This window comes from Stigmatopora argus, chromosome 1 (genome assembly GCF_051989625.1).
Source record: "Stigmatopora argus isolate UIUO_Sarg chromosome 1, RoL_Sarg_1.0, whole genome shotgun sequence".
Taxonomy (NCBI): domain Eukaryota; kingdom Metazoa; phylum Chordata; class Actinopteri; order Syngnathiformes; family Syngnathidae; genus Stigmatopora; species Stigmatopora argus.
In genome coordinates this window covers 19,143,514-19,158,089 of record NC_135387.1, presented here as the reverse complement: position 1 = coordinate 19,158,089, position 14,576 = coordinate 19,143,514, and the positions used below count along the sequence as shown (strand labels likewise).

Below are 14,576 nucleotides of genomic sequence, written 5' to 3'. Positions count from 1 at the left end.
AAATTACCATACCTGCCAACACAGTTAAAACATAACCCTTAAGTCCTTTTCAATTTTATATAAGCCACATTTCAAAGGTCCAGGTGATCGCAGGTGGAATAAGATGGAACTAGCTTGCCACTTTGAAGCAATTTATAAATATTGACATACCAGCATTCCAGGAGGCTTTTGATCAATGACACTTATGGTACACACCAGTAAGAAATACTTTTTTCACTGCTGAACATTTTTATGAACTCGGAAATGATTGCCAAATGGATTGGATGTCTGACAGCCAATGATTTAAGGAGAGATTGGAGATTGTGACAGCTGTGAAAATAAACACTCAATTTGTGCATGAAAGGGTTTAACATTGCATTTTATTTGGTGCCAGCTATTAGCTTATTCAACACACAATATTAAGCAGATGTATTTACATTTTCTATAAATATTCTAAAAATGAATAAACTTAAACAAGTCATTTTCTCCCCAAAAGCAAAACATTCATAAAAATTTGCAAATAACTTCATATAGAATATCTAATTGCAGATTAGCTGCGTGGCAAAGCAAATAGGAGGCGCTTTCGAGCTACTCGACAGTCAGAGTAACGACGTCGTAGTGGACGCCCGGCTCCCCCTGCTGCTGAATTTCCACCAACTGCTCGGGCGTTGCTTCTCTGTAGACCGCTTGTACCTGCTGCGTCTGTTCCTCGGCCATCACCGCCGCATCTGTCACGGCTAAAAGAAATTGGGCAACACTTTAGCTGGAATTGACTGAAGCCACCAAGTTTTGTCTCCTTCTATGGACTCGGATTTAACATTTAAAATGTTGGAGATTTTTAGTTTTTTCTAACCGATTACATACCGAAGAGTTCTTTTTTTCCCCATCCAGATTTTGGGGGGCATTATTTAAGTGGTAAGGTGTCCCTAATGTTGTGGGTCCAGCCATATTGGTCACTATACATATAAATACTCCATCCAATAAGAATATAAACCTGTGATGGCAGAGCGGGTGGTGGCCTCCAGGTCTTCCTGTTCTGTGGCTTCGGGTAGATACTGGACAGGAGTGTCAGAGCTGACTGCAATCTGGGGGGGAAAAGAAATGTAAGCAGATCTGACAGTTTTAACGAAACCTCCTTGCACAATTGCTAACCAAACTGGCACAGACAAATCAGTTTTAACATTTTTTTACCCTCAACATATGTCCAAAAAGCTTTAAATTGATTTCATCCACCAATTTCAAGGGGGAAATGGCTAAATGAGTGCAATGTAATTACTTAGAATGCCGAATGTGGCCCAGTCCTGGTTTTAAGGTGTTACCTGCTGCTCTTGAAGAAAGACTCCTTCGTGTTCGTACTGGATGATCTGTCCATCTGCCATCTGAGGGACATGAGGAGAAGGTGAGCCCCGTTTCCTTTGCACGCTCCCGACTGTGACGCATACTCACCTGGATGTGGTTGCCGTCTGCTAGCACCACATACTCCTGCGGGATCAAGTGTGGCACTCCGTCCTGGGAGATGATGTACTGCACCTGAACACACGGACATGTTCGAATGGTCGAGATGTACACAAGGCAGCAAATGGAACTAACTGAACTGAAATTACAGCTCCTCACCTCCGTGACCTGGTTATCTCCCGTCATCAAGTGTTGGACGGTCTGTCCATCAATTGTAGTGATCTGCTGAATGTAGGTACCTTCCTCCTGAACGGAAGAAGCAAGGATGTTGCAATAAAACAGGTCGCTTAAGGTGGTCGCTAGTTTGTACTACCTGGTCTACGACAGATTGATCTTGAGCCACGATTATATGCTCCCGACTGAGTGCCTGCAGCTGGTCTGAACTGATGACTGTCTGATGAGTCTGGAGGGCTGTAAGAAAAATCCGTATGTCAGGCGGGAAGCTGCAAAAGTGAGGTTTTAATGTGAGGTTGGCAGAAAGTTGCACGTCAAGGACAGGGCCAGCCTGGTGTTTACAACCCTGCAGCTTCTCTAACATGTTTGTGCTTGTACAGTTTGTTTTGTGATAAACGTCTATTAAAATGTACGAGAACAGCATGAGTCCCATTCGACAGAGCTAGCTAGTTGCTTGCGAGCTGTTAGTTTAACATTTAGCCGAAAATGCGAGATGAGTTTGGTTGTCAGAATTTGAACACCATAAGCAGTATTTAAAAGGATTTTTACTGCCAATTTTCGAGAGCGTAGACCCCGTGTGTTTCAGGCAGTGAATAGTAAATGTGGAGATTTTGTCTTACACTGAAGCGTGGCTAGCGCCTCCTCATCACTGTTAACAATGATGGTCTGCTGGTGCGCGGCGGCCCGGCTCTTGTGCGTGGTGGTCGGATGCTGAGGGTGCAGACGCTCCATGTGGAACTTCAGGTGGCCGTTGCGATTGAAACTGAAAAAAAATACATTGGTGGAATCAATTCAGACAACTCGAGGAAGGATATGCTACAGTCGTCAGTCAGTTACAGGGCAGAAAGTGCCTGAGGCTGAGTCATCAGTCATATCATTTTGTATGATTTGCTCCTACCTTTGGCCACAGAGTTCGCAAGAAAATGGCTTTTCATTCGTGTGCGTCAGCAGATGTCTCCGCAGGTCTTTCTTATTCTTTGATGCAAAGCTGCAGCTCTGGCATTTGTGAGGCCGTAAGTACGAGTGAAGCTCCATGTGGGTCTGAATGAATCAGAAACATTCATTAAGTTGGTCAGAAGAGGCTTAAGTATACATGACTTTGTTTGGCCTTACGGGCTTTTTGTGCCCACCTTAACTTCTGGCCAGGAGCTGGACGTAAAGTCACAGTCGAGGCACTTAAAAGTGCTGGGATCCAAGTGCGCCCGCTTGTGGTTCTCCATGTCAGACCGGCAGTGGAAAGACTCCGTGCATATTCGACAGGAAAACTTTTTGACGCTGGCGGAGCCCACCAGAGGAGAGGCGGGTGCTTCACTGCTCAGCTATGAGTGAACGGGAACGTGAGGTACGCTCAATGTGAATCCATCTTTGCGAGAAAATATGCTTAGTACCTCCACCTGTTGCAGAACCCCATCGGATAATCCGGCAGCCAAGTAGAATTTGCCACATTTAAGATTCTCCGCATGGGACTCTTCCGCAGCCTGAACTTGATCGCTCTTCTCATTACTGAAAAGAAAGGCATTCATCTACTCAAATGGCAAACCAGTCAATTACCTGATTATTTCTTGGCATTTTTTTCATTTCAATATTATTCTCAAGGCAAATAATTAACAAGGCAGGTGATTTTCTAATTTAAAACAAATACATTTAACCCAATACAGAAAACATGTAGTCCACATACACTGGCATCACAATTTGGTTCATGTGGGGCACAGTATTTTCTTATAAATGTCATAGAATTTAGAGCCATATAAAAGGGATAATGAATGATTGGATTGCCCTGCGAATTGGCTTACAACCAATTCAGGGTGTCCCCCGCCCGATGGTCATAGCTGTCTGGGATAGTCTCCAGCAACCCTTGCAACCCTTGTGAGGATAAGAAGTATGGAAACTGAATGACTGACAGACTGCGGGGGACACTCAATTGGTTGCCATCATTCACGCTTACCTGATTGTGCAAATTAGTTACATATAATTAATTCTCATAAAGCCCCACTTGAAACGAACTGAAGACACTGGAAGACTTTAGTAATAGTAAGACCATCACCTGCACTCAGAACTTTGGACCTCTTCGGTCACTTGCTCCACCACACTGAACACCCCTTCGTCCGTGTAGGTTTCCATTGCCACCTGAGGGATTTCTTCCATCTCGGCGTCGTAAGCCTCCTGCAGAACAGTCTCGCCGCTCTCGGAGACGTGTACGGTCACGACCTTGTGGGTCTGGCCGGGTGCCGCCGCTGCCACGGTGCTCCACGTTTCCTTCTCCAAAGCTTTGACCTCAGTGCTGCCGTCCGGTTTGAGGACCGCGACCTCAGGAGCACAATTAGCGACAGTGAAGTCATTTGATTCACTTTTAATATCAATTGTGAGCAGTTCCACTAACTTGTAAGGTGTTCCCAACCAATTCCCGGGCATTGCTCATATTTAGCAGCAGACTTAGTGCATTCTGGGCGGCTAGTTCCCCCGATTCACCTGGGGAGCAGACGCAAAACATTGTCTTGGCAAGTACAAAAAAAAAATGAAGTTATCTTATTTAGTGTGGGATCAAAATCACATTTCTAGAATTAGGAACACATCTGCCTCTCTGTTCAAATTTGTGCAAAGTCTGAACAGTTTTGCTTCACTGACGACAAAAAAATTGTCTATAGAAATCAATACGATTAAATTCTTGCTTAAAGTATCTTCACCCGTCAATTGTTTGCCTACATTTGCCCCGACAGGGAAAGGTAGTCAACTGACGTGCCATGATATTGATTGGACATTGGTCCAGCATTTGTCTTCATCTGTCCTACTATTGGCTAGTGACAAGTCCTGTTTATTCATTGTTTGATTATTGATTGTCCTTCCGCTCACTGACAGCCAACCAGGGTCAGTCAGCTGCTGATCAACTCAATGAGCAATTTAGGAAATAAATGGATACACAAATAGACTGACTTATTCTTCATCAAATTTAAGGACTTAAGTGTTATCAATATAGACAATGAAAATGGGTTATTTCACCCTTGCAAATGAGAAACATATGAAGATGCATTCTTTATGAAGTAAACAAATTTGCAATAAATTACCTGCATTGGCTGGAATATTTATCAAATGGCTGACGAACATTTAAAATAAATACATTTACCCTCGCAATCAAAATGGGTTGTACAGCTATGGCCGTCAATGGCAATTAAACATGATTATTCAATGCCAGCTAGGATTTGATATCTATCGCTGTCAATGGTGTGGATGAAGGAATATTGTATTTGCAAGTCAGCTCTGCTCTATTTGAAATGCTGTTCCTCAAAAAGATGAATGAGGAAGAAAACCTAAGAAAATGTGTCTGACCTTGTTCATAGATGATGGTCGTATTTTCCAGCGCTTCCCCGGACACGGAAGCATTTCCCATCTCCTGAATAGTTTGAAGCGCTACATGGTCGACTGAAACCTGGCAAAGAGGTAAACATCACGAAAGTATTGTGGGGACAATTTACCTCATGATTAGATGCTAAATGCTTTGGCCACGTGGACTCACGATGGTGTTTGGCAAAACTTGAGCTGCGTCTTCGTTTTGCTGTTTTAGCTCCTCCACCCGCTGCAGAGTGAGGAAAGGTTTGCGTCGAGTCTGGACCTCCGCCGCCTGCCGGGTGAGTGACCACTCCTCAAAAGCTTCTGGGTGGCGACACTGCACGTGGTGCCAAAGGTTCTTTCGATGTTTGGTCCCGAAGTGACACATACTGCAGGAAAAAGGCTTTTCTCCTACAGCCAAGACGCATTTAGATAACAAATGAATGAACAACACCTCAGGGGCAAGCTCTCAACTACTTAGTCACTAAAGGTTACTTTAACGTCTTAATTGTGAGCTACATGGACTGCATGATACAACGTAAAATGTTACATATACCAGTACATACAGGCATCTAAAGCTAGACGTGACACATTTGTATCATGTTATATTATAGTCTCTCCACTCCTTTTTCATCATATTTAATGTTAGGTGCACATTTAATGCACAATAACCATTCAGATTTTGTTTAATCCACATTACGGCTCAAATGTAACCCATCTGTCTGTTGGTCTGCACCTCTGTAAGGTATCATATTTACAACAAGGGTAATGAATTTTGCTAGATTTTTACACGCCCAATCACATCTCATTGAACTGACCTGTATGTTTAATGGCTAGGTGGGACACCAGGAATTCTTCTTTGGAAGTGGCGTATTTACAGTAATCGCACTTGAAGGGTCGGTCGGTAGTGTGGGCCAGCTGGTGGTTGAGTAGCTGCTTCTTGTTGGCGCAAGTGTAGTCACAAAACTCACATTGAAACCTGATTTATAAAAAATAAAATATCAGGATATCCATTAAAAAGAGGATAAAATAAATCCCGTTTGTGTTATTTTAAGTGGCAATGGTTTTTACATGCAGGATTTGTCTGAGCTAGGTTCTATTTTAAAATGGAGTCACTTTACAATCATTTTGTACCTAAGAAACAAAAATGGAATAGAACATGCATATTACTGACTTGCTGTCGCCCACACTCTGAAGGTGTGTCATGAGATGCATTTTGAATGTGTAGCGCTTCTTGAAGGATTTGCCACACTGAAAAGATGGACAGAAATAATTGGACGACGCTGTAGGATGACGATGTTCAAGTCCAAAATCCAAAACATGAGCAAAATACCCATAAAGTCCACAGTTTTACGTTTTGTTAAAATGACCGTTTGAAAGCCAAGACAAATCCAGACCTTATCACACATGTGCGGTTTCTCAGCACTGTGTGTCTTCAAATGCTGAGTAAGCCTCTTCTGCATGGGGTAAACTTTGTTACACACAGGACACGGGAACTCGGTTGCAGTCACCACCTGCAAAGTACATGGAGTTTGTATGTTAACGTTTTTTTTAATGCTGCCATGAAAGCGCATGCATGGAGTGGCTTAAAAATGCCTCAGCCTTCCTGCAGTGCATGGATGAAGAAATTTACTGTGAGCACGGGAAAACTTACCGTCTCTCTCTTTCTTTTCCTAGTGAAGGTAAAGATAAATACTGTTAGGAATTGTCAAACCTGTTTTAGCATATAGCACAATCTAAACCGGAGGTGGGCAAACTTTTGGGTTCCAGAGATTTAGAATTCTTTTGCATGATTATTAGAGGTTATTCATACAAAGTGTTAGAAGGAGTTAGATTTTTTTTAATGACAAAATGTAAAGGTATCATAGCGGACTAAAGTAAATGTTTAGTAGGCTGGATTAAAGAAACAACAACAACCAAAATTGCCCACCGTTGTACTACATAAACCAATACACTTACTTTTCTTTGTTGTGAACCGCAGAATGACGAATGACGTCTTTCCGGTAAACACTGGTGTAATCACACTTCTCACACTTGAAAGGCTTTGTACCTTCATGGTTGAACATGTGTTCCTGAAGAACACACATTTAACGACAACATCTCACACACGTACAGTTTGAGGCGAGTGTATTCAACGAGGTGGCTGCCTCCAAACCTTGAGTGAGGACCACCGCTTGCAGTGGTAGTTGCACTGGAGGCATTTGAAGAGGTCTGGCTCGTTACCGTCGTGGGACTCCACGTGGAATTGCAGATCGCCCTGCGTGAAGAAGCGCGAGCCGCAGATCCAGCAGCTGTGAGGTCTCAGGAGCGGCTTGAGGGATTTGTAGTACCGGCTGAAAATGGACAATTCATTGGTCACAGAAATTGCATTACTAGGGCTGGGCTTAATGATCATCACTTTTAAGATTTGAAGCTTTTTTTTCCTCCTCCTGACAGATTTCAAACATTTTGGGACTTGGTCTAATGGTTTGACTTTTCACCAAACGACAATATGAATGTCCATGTAAACCTTTTGTAATTTTGTATACTGATTATTTTCTGACAAAATAAATTGATATTGTTCATTAGAAACAAATATGACAAAATCGGTGTATATTGGCCCACAACAACATTCCAAATGTGTTTTTTTTTTTTATTTACATTGCATTTATCTCAATTCTCGCCGTTGACAATGATAGCCATTCAATCTGTTTTTGAGCGGGTGTTATGAGAGTAGTTGCCCTTCCCAGTTAAAATTAATTGGATGTTTAGCGCCGTCAATGGCATCCAATGAGTGAAAATGATTGCCCTTTATAAGGGGTTGAACCTTGAAAGATGAGATGCTTTGCTTGAAATGAGCGAACAGAATGAAAAGCAGCACCTACTTGCGGCTCAAATGCTTCTTGTACTTTTTGCGAAGAAAGCACTTGGAGGGACGGCCTCGTTTCCTCTGAAAAAACTCTTCTGGCGGCGAGTTGGACGAGGGATCTTTGTTCTCGGAGTCGGAAAGGCACACCACCACATCAAACCCTTCTTTTGCAGTCCCCAGCACGGCGGAGGCGTCATTGTCCAAGCCTGAGGAGCTTGCTTCGTCTCCGGGGTCAGCTTTGATTCTTGGCTTTTTTGATAAACTCTCTGCCCCTGGGAGCGGTGACAGGCATGAAAAATTGGGACTTTGTTGAACCTTTTTTGAAGACTTGATTTGTGACCTGCTAGGAACTGTGCTTTGCGCAATGCTTTTTTTTTTTTTTAAACAGTCCACCTACCTTGGCTGTCGTCGTCCTCTTCCAAAAGGCTGTATTTCTTCGGACGGCCAACTTTACGATGGGGACGAGCTTGTGACGAGGAAGTAATAGGAGGGTGTTTTTTCAAAATGGCAGGTAGCCTTCTACGACAGTCCTCCTCAGCTGGGTTGTAGTTACTGTCTTCTGAGATACAAAAGAGCAAGGTTGAAATCACAGATTAAAATATATGATTTCTAGAATATACGTTTGAGAAGTGATTGGGTGCAACTGTATGTCACTGGGTGTACTCCAGTAAGTCCTGACTTCTGTGAGCCTTCATGATAGGGTGGTATTGCTGAGCTGTCAAATTGAGCTTTTAGCTCAGCGGTTAGCACAATTAATTGGCAGCTAGGTGAGGCAGTGGAAGGTCGGTTTTGCAACCCCAGTAGCCCATTATTTGTTTATGGTGTTCCCTGTTTTTCTTAACCAAAGTGATAATTGAGTGTTGGAAGACGGACCTTCGGAATTATCGATAGCACCAGCATCTGGAACATGTTCTTCTTGATCGTCATCCTCTTTAGTTTGATGGGAAGCAGATGCATTCAACTGTGACGATCTCCCTTCTCCCGAGTTAACGTTTAGATGAGCCTTCTTGGGTGGTCGGCCACGTTTGCGCTTTGCTAGCAAACCCCCTACTGAAAAAAAAAATGTTACCCAATTAAAAGCTTAGAACAAATATAATTGTCCTTCATTCAGAAGACAATATGATATGGTGAACAAGCTTTCACAACTGTTTGAAAGCGTGTGTTTAAGAATAGTATAGTTCAGTGTTTACAATTACATCATTTTTATGTCAGTCCAAGGCCTTGTTCAGACTGGCAGGCAAAATCCGATTTCTGGCCCATCCAAATTGAAACTGGATGGCTATTTTGTGATCTGAGCAGCCAAAAATAACTGACAACTTCTACTTGAAATAAAGTGGGAACTTTCCAGAATGAAAGCCCACAAATCCCCCTGCCTTGTAACAAAGTAAAATGTTCTTGTCAGTCTAATTAACACTGTCGTCCAGATTTGACCCCTCGCAGGTCATACATTTGACAATTATGGTCTACTCTAAACTCTATACCAGCAAGTCACCCAAGCCAGCCTACCTGAAAGTTTGAAGTGCTTGTCCCTCATGTGGTTGATCAACGTCTCTTTGGAGATACTCTTATACGGACAAATTTTGCACTTGAACTGCTGCACAATCACAACTTCCATCATCTCCTCCAGCTCAGCCAGGTTGGGCGGCATGTCCATGGAACCGTCAACCACAGCCGAAGCCACCACTTCCTGACCCGTGACCGCTTCATCCTTCACAGAGTGACCCCGGCTAGCCGAACAATGCGGCACCACCTCAGGTTCTAGGATGGAGCTGTAAGTGCCACTGCTGCTGATGTGGGGCCCAGGTTGGCTCTCGCTGCACTCGGCTGCCTCCAGGACCCCCCCTGAAACCGCCATGTCAGCGACGGGGTGGTCTGACGAGGAGCTGTCGTCAGTATAAAGGGACGCGTCGGGGCCGTTGCTATTTTCCGTGTAACACGACCGCTGGGGTTGCTGCTGCGGCTGATCGGGATCTTGGATCCGCTCGTCGTCATCGTCATCCCTCGCTGGGTACTGGGAACACCCCGGTTCCTCGGAATCTGCAACGGCATTGCCGCCATATTTGGTGGGGTACTGCCGAATCGTCTGCGTCTTGTGATCCGCGCTGCTGTCAATGTAGGCGCGTGAATGATGCGGCCTCTCTCCGTCGTCCACGGCGCACAGATAACCGACGCTGCACCCCACCATGTAGTTCCTTCCACTGCTAGGATTTGAATCCGCCCTGCTGCATTCGACATAACCGGGAAGGTCTTGGTCGCTGTTGTTGCCGCTGTAGTCAGGAAAGCCCGACCGGGAGCGCGTCTGGTCGGGTTCTTCGGAACACTCCGCGTAGGATGGTGAGGACTCCGCTGTTTGGTCTGGGCCATCTGCACTGCAGTCCATGTATTGGGAGGGGTGAGAGTGTTGTGGCTGATCAGGATGACCGCTGCTTTCTTCCGGGTAGCCAGAGTGACCGGGCTGGTCGTCAGGTTGGTCGGGCTCTGGGCTCCTCTGCAGGTCTCTCTGGTCCAGGCAGGTGGATGTGGGACCCTCAGAAAGTGCTTCGATGGCTAGGTGGTCAGACAAGGCCGAGGAGGACATATGGGCTTCCATGGGAGCACCTAAAGTAGTCATAGACATGAAAAGCAGAGTTAAGTGGCACTATTAGATTATGGTGACACAGTTATAGATTACCGTAATTACTCGAATATAACGCGCACTCGAAAATAACACGCAGGTAATTTTGGGCCAAAAAAATCTGGAAAAACGCAGTACTCGAATATAGTGCGCACCTAAAATTTCCCGCTGACGAAAATCAGAAATCTTACCTTTTTTTCTTCGTTTCACGATTGTTTTGTTCAAACAAATTTATTCATTAGAATCCTTCAAATGAAGAGTTCCTCTCTCTCTTTGTCTGTCCTCTCATACATCTCTTCGTTGAGAATCCTATCAACGTCCACGCTTCCTTCATCCACTTCCTCTTCCTCCCACAACACATCATCCGATTGGCTTTACGAGATGACGTAAAATCCGTGCGTCAAAGTGAGTTTGACAATGCTTTTTTCGATCGAAAATTTGTAATTTATTTTATTCAATTCAATTTCAATTCAATTTATTTGGCAAGAAAAAGCACCAGGCTAAGGGCCATGTAACAAGACACAAAAAAAAAAAAAAAAAAAATTGTTATTGATTATAACACGCACCCCCAACTATTGGAATTAATTATATAGGAAAAATCTGCGTGTTATATTCGAGTAATTACGGTAGCTTGTTCCACTTCTCCGGCTAAAGCGAGTCGTCCAGGATTTACAAGAAACTCAGAGTATCAGACAAGCCACAGTACTGTTTTCAGTTTAATTGGTTGTGGAAAAAATATGAAGTGTCGGCCTCAACTGATTCAAGCAGTAGTTTGGACGCGACTGTTTTAACAAACACGCACATTAAAAATAAATATTATCGTCTGGACCTTGTAGTATGAGATATTGGGTTGGTTCGGCATCCCTGTCGTCTGCACTTGTTACAGCAATGCAACCTATGGGAAAAGTAGTGTGAAGTAGTGAATAGCCTTTTCTAGCATCCCAAACTCTACATTTAAATTGTTCAGCCGGTGGCGACATTAGGAACATGGAGTTACCATTCATGATGTCAGGACCGATGGTGGACTCAATTATCTTGTCGATGGCCGAGCCCAAGTCGGACGAGGTAGAGGCAGTTGAGTCTGACACCATCATGGCGCCTTCAGACGCAGCGCTGGAGTGAACGAGCACTTGGGCCGATTCAGACACCAGGACCGACTGAGTCACCGTGGAAACGCTGGACACGCTGGTGGACTGGGCCACCGAGGAGGAGTCTGGGAGGTGAACAGAGGAAACTCGGACGTCCGTGCTGGAGCTGGTCTCTGGAATGAAGACCTTGAGAAGGTCACAGGTAACAAACGTCAATAGTTAGCCTGTTAAACACCAACATAATGAATTTAGAGACCCCACGCACACATTTTTGAATCAATTTTGAGGTTCTTGTTGTCCAATGATACATGAGAGTCATTTACTTGTTGTGCATCATTTCAGCACAGGTAAAGATTGCGTTGATAATAAAGTAATAGTGGCCTGGCGCAATATAATACAATTCTGGCAAAAACATGCAAACACGACAGGAGCGGAGATTCAAACCCACAACCACAGAACTTTCAAGCTGTCTATGATAACTTCTCCCCAATCAGTTTAGAAGTATTACCACGAGTCCCTCAGAGCTCTGTCCCACGTGACAGTCCGACTCGGGCGGCTGCGTGTGAGAGGAGGCAGTGTCACTGCTGTCTGCCGACATGGCCTCCGATGACTCCATGCCCATGCCGCTTTCGGACGGCTCTTCCATCCCTGAGGGGCCTGCATCGCTACTGCTTTCCACCTCATTCTCTTCCGAATCCATCACCTCTGAAAAACACACCCAAAGATTAACCTCTTCTCGGACAAGTAAGATATATTACAATAAAATAGGGCTATAATTTGACAGTTATTTTATGTGCAATTCTGTCATTCGACAAGAGTTTTACCTTTGCAAAAACAAATCCGTTCAATAAGTTTTTTTTACAAAACAATATACTTTATGATGAGTGTGCACAGTGTATTCATGTTTAATCTGTCTGCAAGACTAAAACAAAAGTTATAAAGGTATATACCCCTTCAGTCCGAAACCCTTTGGGATTGTGTGTATTATATCTGTATTGTTTATAAAATGTGATCTGGCCTACAGTTTTGTCACACACAAGCTGATTTTGTACTGAATACCACACAAGTATTTTTGTATTCCATGCTTCTATTGGAAACAAAGTGTGTGTTGCATAATGGGTTAAACACAGTTGACCCTGCTAAATTTTCAGCCCCAATTTGAAGTCCAATCATTCCAACTTGACTTGAAGTTCAGGTTAAAGCTGGTATGCCCCTAAAAATCCATGTGTAAGTGCTAACTAAGTAGGCTATAGTTTGTTCAATTTTAAGTTTGATTGCTATTGTAATTTGGTGGCAACCTTTTCTTACTTCTATATGCAATAGCGTTTGTTGAACCAGTTGCATCACTACAGAGGAACACTTTTTTCTGCGTTTTAAAACACATTTTAATCTGTGCGAATGTTACAACGGTAATGAGTTAGCGTTTAATTTCTCTACTTTGTTGGACTTAAAAACTGCCTCGTTCTTAGAGAAAACTTGGGCCAAAAACGATTCGATATTCAAATGTGGGAGAGAAAAGTGGTTACGTGGCATTTGGTATCATAACTTTGAAAACGACTGGGTTGAATGAACCGTTTGTTGACAATGAAGTAGAAATCTAAGTTCAATGTTGAAATTTTCCAGTACTTAATGTGTTCCAAGCATTGTCGCATTATCACCAGGAAACAATAAAGCGTATATATTGTTTGTTTGGGCTTTAACGACACACTGGAATCAAACGGTTGTCGTCTTACTCTCACATTACCGGACATTGTTGTCCTAAAATTAAACACTTGAGGAAACCTTTATTTTAAGGCTTTGGGACAATAGTTTTCGATGGATTCGACAAATGTGTTTGTTTGCAAACCATGTCCAAAACTGGAGTGCTGAACTAGCACACTTTAGCACGGAGTAGCTTTTGGGCTAGCTGCCCTTGATCCTGCCTGCGCCGCGTCGCCATTTTACATCAGGCAAACGTCCTTTTACATCAGGCATTCTCGGGAGCTCAACTGGGGACCTCGAGGGCCTAAAGATCCACAAGGCTGCCCAAACGAACTCCCTGAATGAAATAAAAACAACCAAATCGATTGAATATCTTTCCGTTTTTTCCTTACCGTATAGTTGCGAGTAGATAGGCGCCCTTCAACGTTGCGTTGCTAAATAGAATTACCTCCCTAAGAGGTAATTCTAGCTTCATTCTAGTTGGGCGCTATTGAGACTGCTCGGTTCCCGTCGTGCGGGAGGGTCGTATTTATTGGTCTGTTCCAAACGATTTGTACCCCCTACACTAGGGTACTAACAAATTCAGGACATTGTTTATTAATCGCAGTCAGACATATTTGTGGCATTCGAAGATTATTCAGTGGGCTGTTTAGAAAATTCGAAAGGACTATTGCTTGCAGTGGAAGGCGTATCACGCTGGTTAGCGCGGATGAATATGGACTGCTTTGCAGACGTCGCCCCACCAGGCAAAGCGGCAGGCTTTCCCGTTCATTTTTATAAAATCGATCAAAACTGAAGCTGTCATTTTGGTGACCTCGTATTGGTCGCTTCACTTTGATTTTGTTATGAGGAATATAATTTTTCGCACCTTCCTGCCAGCCAATGTCAAGACAAATATGACAAACAACTGATTGGTCACCAGTCACAATAGGCCAGGGGTGTCCAAACTACGAGCCAACTGCAGTCCGCTACCAAGGATTTATTTGCCTGCAGCAAATTATGAAAATATAATTGAATATAGCCAGTGGCGGTTCTAGCCTACATGGTGCCATGGCCGAATAGGCACTCCTCACCACCACCACCTTAAGTGTACTGAGCACAAGCCAACCACAAAAGACAATATTGTCTATATTATTTATATTATTTATTATAAATAATAGATATTATTTATTAAGAATGTTGCATTTATTACTCATGCGATCAAACCAATTGAAAGTGAACAAAAAATAATATGTGCAAGAGAATATGAATGGAATCCGGTGAGTTACTTTTTAAAAATGTATACGTTTTTAAAACTCAATCCTTTAAAAATAAAAATAAAAATTTCGATTCCGATCCTTACATCACTTGATTTTTCCGAAACGTCTCTCAGAGGAAAAAGAAAAAAAGTTCA

The 14,576-nt window shown here is 43.4% G+C and overlaps 1 protein-coding gene across 1 annotated transcript; it reads right to left on the bottom strand.

Moving 5' to 3' along the window:
• Positions 1-341: 341 nt before the first annotated feature.
• On the bottom strand, positions 342-13,786 carry LOC144078714 (zinc finger protein 335-like). Its single transcript, XM_077607027.1, has 28 exons — positions 13,576-13,786; positions 11,991-12,187; positions 11,392-11,668; positions 11,224-11,289; positions 9,287-10,378; positions 8,654-8,830; positions 8,178-8,339; positions 7,797-8,052; positions 7,088-7,265; positions 6,892-7,004; positions 6,587-6,605; positions 6,330-6,446; positions 6,107-6,183; positions 5,751-5,911; positions 5,120-5,343; positions 4,933-5,032; positions 3,989-4,077; positions 3,653-3,915; positions 2,997-3,111; positions 2,739-2,927; positions 2,507-2,649; positions 2,229-2,371; positions 1,748-1,845; positions 1,594-1,680; positions 1,426-1,509; positions 1,299-1,358; positions 974-1,064; positions 342-716 (listed from the first exon to the last, which is right to left on the bottom strand). Exons 2-28 carry the CDS (start codon positions 12,180-12,182, stop codon positions 568-570), a joined length of 4,722 nt encoding a protein of 1,573 aa, XP_077463153.1. The 5' UTR covers positions 12,183-12,187; positions 13,576-13,786; the 3' UTR covers positions 342-567.
• Between the last annotated feature and the right edge of the window lie 790 nt (positions 13,787-14,576).

Excerpts from the sequence above, each read along its gene's own strand:
- LOC144078714 (XM_077607027.1), bottom strand. The coding sequence starts at position 12,182 with ATGGATTCGGAAGAGAATGAGGTGGAAAGCAGTAGCGATGCAGGCCCC. Across the intron at positions 11,290-11,391 it reads CGGTCCTGACATCATGAATG|GTTGCATTGCTGTAACAAGT; the intron begins GTAACTCCATGT and ends CTTTTCCCATAG. Across the intron at positions 8,340-8,653 it reads TGCTATCGATAATTCCGAAG|AAGACAGTAACTACAACCCA; the intron begins GTCCGTCTTCCA and ends TTTGTATCTCAG.